The sequence below is a fragment of the Colobus angolensis genome, unplaced genomic scaffold (genome assembly GCF_000951035.1).
Source record: "Colobus angolensis palliatus isolate OR3802 unplaced genomic scaffold, Cang.pa_1.0 Scaffold718, whole genome shotgun sequence".
Lineage (NCBI taxonomy): Eukaryota > Metazoa > Chordata > Mammalia > Primates > Cercopithecidae > Colobus > Colobus angolensis.
The window spans coordinates 16956-23186 of NW_012120910.1; the positions used below are offsets into that span (position 1 = coordinate 16956).

At 43.7% G+C, this 6231-nt stretch overlaps 1 protein-coding gene across 4 annotated transcripts in view; it reads right to left on the reverse strand.

Annotated features, from left to right (window-relative positions):
- Positions 1-307: 307 nt before the first annotated feature.
- The window catches only part of ZC4H2 (zinc finger, C4H2 domain containing), a 127248-nt gene continuing 121324 nt past the window's right edge, over positions 308-6231 (reverse strand). Inside the window, exons 2-5 of one of the 4 annotated variants that reach the window (XM_011927448.1) lie at positions 5735-5906; positions 3996-4168; positions 2962-3124; positions 308-1822 (exon numbers count right to left, since the gene is read on the reverse strand). In XM_011927448.1, coding sequence (XP_011782838.1) covers positions 1709-1822; positions 2962-3124; positions 3996-4168; positions 5735-5906 — 622 coding nt within the window. In that variant the 3' untranslated portion in view covers positions 308-1708. Of the gene's footprint in view, positions 1823-2961; positions 3125-3995; positions 4169-5734; positions 6150-6231 lie in introns of all 4 variants that reach the window. The other 3 variants (XM_011927450.1, XM_011927449.1, XM_011927451.1) reach the window with 3 other exon arrangements.

The following is a 6231-nucleotide window of genomic DNA, read 5'->3' on the forward strand; positions in this document are numbered from 1 at the left end:
GGTGGCTCCAAATCCTGCAATTTCCTCTTACTAGCTGTTTAACTCTGAAAAAGCTTTTAAGTTTTTGGAGGTTCAGTATGCTTTTTTTTTTTTTTTTAAATGGTGATAAGAATACTTAGCTTGTAAGGTGTTTTAGAAATCAAATACAATCATTTATATAGAGCAACTTGCATAGGGACCTGGCACAGAGTAGGTGCTAAATAAATGGAAATTATTGTGATAATTAGGTAAATTATTTGCCTTGGTGCCTGGCTTTCTCATTTGTAAGGTAGAATGAATAAAAGCAAACAAGAGCTACCCAGAAAGGTAAATGACATTACATCTTTTGTATTATCCAATACACAGTAGATACTCAGAATTTACTCCAATGAATGCATGTTAAAAGGATTTGTACAGACACAACACTCTTACTTTCAAAGAGCAGAGGAACATTTTATATTATGAACACATACACACTGTGGCAATGTAAAACTACTTAAGGAAGGAAAAATATCCCCCTCCCCAGCCAGGGACTGAGACCTAGGGCTAAAATTTTTTGTCAGTCAGCCCCCATCCCCATCCCTTATCTTCCAGTAACCTTACCAGGAAACCTGGCTTTGGTGGAAAGGAGAGCTGTGGGGCTTGGGGAGCCTGATGCCTTTTCTTTTGGGAGGAAAGGCCACCTGCACAACCCATAGGACAGGAGTGGCCAGCAGCTGTCCTGAGCTGAGGCTACAGAAGAAGTCAGATCCAAGACAGCAAGGGATGAATGGAAGGAAAGTCCCACCCACCTTCATATGTAAAATGATTGGCATTTACTCTAATCTAAATCTACTCCTCTCCTCCCTGCAATATACCATTGAGCATGTGCCAGAGTAATGGTTCTGACCAAAAGCCAACACAGATGTCAGCCTGGGGACCCTCTCAGCCTAAGGAAGCCCCTACAGCCCAGCCCTTGGCCCTAATGACTTAGGCAGTAGGTTACGCAGGAGATGTAGAGTTGGTCTGGCTCACTGATTTCACTGTGGAATCTTCTACTAGAATTTGCAAAGACTAGATATTGGGGAAAGGTTCACTGATCTTAAGATCCCAAGACACACAGCCTAGTACCTAAGAATTTTAGTATATCTGGGAGACAGAAGTGGAGCAAGCTAAAGAATTACAACCAGGCCTCCCAAATGATTATGAAAAGGAGGGCTTGTCCAGGCTACCTCTGGGCCTTAAGGATGAGATGAGGGTAGGAGTAGGGGGATACATGCACCCAGCCTGTTGGAGAATCCAACATGAAGACTACTGTCCCTTCAGAACCTGAGGCAAAAGTACAAGGCGGCAAAATACTGGGTCCTTTACCTGAAATAAGATATGGGCCTCCTCTGCCCCTCAGACCCTACAGCTCCTTAGGCTCCATGCCTCAGGCACAAGAGATAGAGAATCATATCTGAGCCTTTTGCCCTTCCCTTAGCTCCAAACAAGGGCAGGGGTTGAAATGTGAGTGGGAGAGAAGGGATCATCAGATACACTGTTTAGCACCTGAACCACATCTCTTCCTAAACCAGAAATCCCAAGAGCAGAAAGAAATAGGAGCAAAGTGAGAGAGGGGTTGTGCTTCCATCACATTAAATAGGAGACTTCGTGGGGTTGGGCAAGGGTTGTTTCACATCAGGACATCAATGACTCTGGTCAAAGTGAGGGGTTATAATTAGCAAAGCTTCATGTGCTCTCCCTTTCTTTATTCATCCTGCTTCCGTTTCGGCTTTTTGGGGTTCCGGGACCGACTCTTGGCCTTGCATAGAGGGCATATAGGTGCATTCCGGTGAATTTGCTGGTGACATGACAAGCAGGCCTGGTGAGGGACACAGGAAAAAGAAAGTTAGTGGTCAGATTCTTCCAGGCAACAGCTTAGACTTCTGATTCCCCAGGGGCCCAGAAAGCAAAGTGATTTCCCATCAGAAGGGAGCAATAATCAGTGAGTAGACTCAAATATTCTTAGATACCACGGAAGATGGGAAGGAAGGATATAACCCAGTTCAGAGAAGGGTGTTGAGAAAAAGTATACAAAACTAGAAAGTAAGGCAAAATGAGAACTACACATCTATTCATCATTATACTGAAACATTGTCTAACAGGCCAACTTAAGGACTATTTAATTTTCTAGAAAGGGGTCAACAAACATTTTCTGTAAAGGCCAAGATAGCAAATACTTTAGAGTTTTTACATCATATGATCTTTGCTGCAACTACTCAATTATGTTTTACATGAAAGAAATGATAGACAATAGCTTGCATGCATGCTGTTTGCAATACCTTGCAAACACAGACATGCATGTGGGCCAATAAAACTAATGAAAACAGAGAACAGATTAGATTTGACCTGTAGACTGTAGTTTGATGACCCCTGCTCTAGAAGAATGTCTCTTTGTTTGACTATTTACCAATTGATTAGGACCCAGACTCTGTGATGTTACACTAATAAGCTGCAAATGGCTTTTGCCCAGTAGAGATGCAAATTACTTCTGTTTGGAAGAAACAGTAACTATAAAGGTTACAGTTGTATTGCCCTGTAGGATGTAAACCAGTTTTGTATCTAACTTTGCAAATTTGTTTCAGCATTCCTCTCCTTTCTTGACTATATAGATACCTGTGCCTCAAATGCTCCTGGAACCAGCTTTATAATCCTGCTGGTTCCTTCATTTATGATACATTCTCATTACATATTTGTGTAAGAGTCATTTCTAACTTTTAGAATTGCACTTCATCAGGGCCTGAAAATATCCCTGCATTCTAACACCTCTGGGAACATGGGGCAACAAAACCTGTGGGTCCAACACAGCACACGCATGTCACCCCTTCCTCTGTGTCGCAAGCAAAGACTATTAAAAGAAGGCCCAGCATAAACAAGGCCAAAGCCTCAGAACTAGCCTTCCATGGCCCTTCCATGGGAGGATACTTTGCTTCCTCCACAACCCTTATCCAGCTCACTTACCTTCATAGGAGGGGGCTGCTGCCTGAACGTGGCCGTCTGCCGAGTGTCCTGCTTCCTAGCCACTTGGAGCTGTTGGGCGGCAGCGGCTGCAGCGGCCAGGGACTCAGGGATGGGGGGCTCCTGAGGTTCCGTCTGCCATTCTGCTTTCTGCTTCTCAAAGTAACTTTGAAGATGAGAGACACTAGCTAGATCATTCTGAAAGCAACGAGAACCTTGCTCCTCTTAAAGACTCCATGCCATATAACCAAGGGTTGAGCTGTGGCTCATTCTAGAAGGTCCCCAAACCTTCCCAAGCACAAGGCTATCGTCCCTGGGTACTAGGCCCAATGTCTGATGAGAAGGATAATCCTCTTGGTCCTTAGCTCTGATAGACCAAGAAGACCAAGAAATCTTGAGCTAGCAAGGTCCTTTAAGGGTATTCAGTCCTATATGCTATCTCATGCTATTTTGAGTATTCCCATTAAGTGTCCTAAGGCCTCTGGTGACATATCTCTAGGAAAAGGAAGCTCACAAACTCCACAGACACCTTGCTCTACCTTTAGGAAATGGTTTCCTCTACCAGGCCAAATTCTGTCTCTCTGCAAGGCAAGCCTAGTTCTTAACTCTGAGCCTGGAGATGAAGTCCCAGGCTAGTCCCTGAAGACCAGGAAAGCTCAGTCTTTTGTGTTTTTAGAGGTTTCTAGATATCCCCTTGTAGACCCTGACTTGGGAAATGATCTCTTAAGAGTTATAGACATAGTTTTGTATTGTTAATATCACACAAAGAATTTAAAAAGCCACTTAGCAGTTGTTCTAATTCATCTAGTAATTCATCCAGTTTAATAATCCTCCTCCTGTTTTAACAAGCTGGCACAGAGACTTGCCCAAGATCACACAATGAGCCAGTCACTGAAAGGCCTGGAACTAAAACTAGGCACTCTGACTTTCAGGTTAGGCTTTGTATATGTATACATGCCCATGTATGTGTAGGTACGTAGGTATGTATGTGTGTCGGAGGGAGGGTATGTTGCAGAGACTGGGGGCAGGTAGCTTACTCCAAGGAAAGCTTCTCCTCTTCTTCACACAAATCAGGGAGCCTCTGCAGGCCCAGAGTCATGCGCAGGGCATCCACATGTTCTTTCAGTGGCTTATACTCATCATGCAGCCTCCTTGTAGACTCTAGCAGCTTGTTTAGGTCATTCTCAGATTGTTTGATAGTGTTTTCCATCTGGAACATAGAGTGGGACAGGCACAGAGAAAAGATCCTAAGGTTCTCAGAGAGGCTCTATGGCTGAGTGAATAATAGAACAAGCTCCAGAGTTTGTTCAGTCTATATTCAAGTCCTTGATCTCCCATGTCCTCTCTATGTAACTCTGGTCAAGCCTCAGTTTCTTCATCTGTATAATGGTGATAATCTAGTGCTTAACTCATGCAATCTTGGTGAAGATATAATTATAGAATTCATATAAAGCACTCAGTAAAGGGGCTACATTTAGTATTTACTACTAAATAAATGGTATTCTTCAAATATAGTATCTTAGAGCTGGAATGTCCTTCAGAGCTCATTTAGTCCACCCTACTCCCATTTTACAGAAAACTGAGGCTCAAAGAGAAAAAAGGGACTTTCCTAGGGAAATACTTCTTAGTGGCAAATGCTGCACAAAGACTTAGGGCTTCCACCTCCCAGGCCAGCAGTCTTTCTCCTAGATCAGTGATTCTCAAAATGTGGCCAAGGGATCAGAAGCATCAGCATCACCTGGGGACTCAGAAATGCATATTCTTAGGCTCCACCTAAGACATACAAAGTCAGAAAATCGGGGGTGGAGTCTAACAATATGTGTCTTAGGCTCTCAAAGTGACTTTGATGCATGCTTAAGTTTGAGATCCACTGGCCTATATTCTTAGCCCTTCTGGCAAATATCTTCCTCATTTAACTGGCCCTGCATCATTGGTTAGCTGGCAGCCAAACTGTCAATACTTTACGAGATCTAGAATTCTGTGATCTCTAACACAGAATATCCCAATTGCTTACTGTCCAAACCTCATTCATAATTCCTTTATGATCCTAGATCTGACAACATCAGAAAATGAGTATTGCCACAGAAATGAGTTTCCAAGAAATATAAACTTAGTTCCTTCGAAAGTAAATTTAAAAAATATATGCCTCATTGTTATAGGCGATAAGGGTTTGAAAAGACCTTACTGGTCAGCACAGCCAACCTCCTTCCTTGTGAAGGAATCATCAGTACAGCAGCTCATATAAGTGTCTATTAAGATGCTGCTTGAATAACTCCAAAAGAGGGGAGCTTAGCACCTTAGCAGACAGTTCATATTCCATGTTCCAACAGTTTCCAAAGGAGATACCAATGAGGAAGCCCCACTTTGGTAGCAGGTAGAAATGATTTGTTTGGTCTAATTGAAAGCTTGGAGTGCTTTAAACTACATTTCAGAAGCAGCTGCCTGCTCTGCTTTTCCCCAAGACCAGCTCTCAACTCCCAGAATCTCAGAATGAGAGTACATCAAATCAGTACATTTAGAGGGTACTGAGTCCCTCTTATAGTGCAGAGAGGGAAAATGAGGCCCAGAGAAAAGGGACTTGTCCAGTGATATACAGTCAGTTAGTGACAGAGCCAGGGCTGGACCTTAGAACTCCTGAATTCTTCCACTCCACCACAGCCTGCACTGATACCTGGTCCCCGAGCTTGGCCAAAGTCACATCTCAAGGAGAGGTCCTATCATTCACCACTACCACTTTCTCAAGGGCTTTAGAGATAGGCTCCAGGCAGCCACGTACCACATTGATGTCAGCATGGATCAGTCGGAGTTCCTCCACATGGGCCATCTTCTCCTGTAGCAGAAGGTCCATCTCCTGCTTGTATTCCTTCAGGTGCCTTTCCTCTGACTCAAGTGCCTCAAACTCAGCCTTCAAACGAGCCTTGATCTTCTCCATCTGCAGGGTCTTGTTCCTGCAATTTGCAAAAAGCAGGAAACAGGTCAGCAAAAGAAGGGAGAAAACAGAAATGGAGCCAGCATTTTCTTTCTAAGCCATCTTTCCAAGCTTCCTCCTCTCCAGGCAGTCCATCTCAAAAAAGAAGGCCAGGTGTAGTGGCTCATGCCAGCAATCTCAGCAATTTGGGAGACCGAGGCAGGAGGCTCACTTGAGCCCAGGAGTTTGAAATCAGCGTGGGCAACACAGTGAGACCTTATATCTACAAAAAAAAAGGAAAGAAAGAAAAGGAAGGAAGGAAGGAAGGAGAGAGAGAGAGAGAGAGAGAGAGAGAGAGAGAGAGA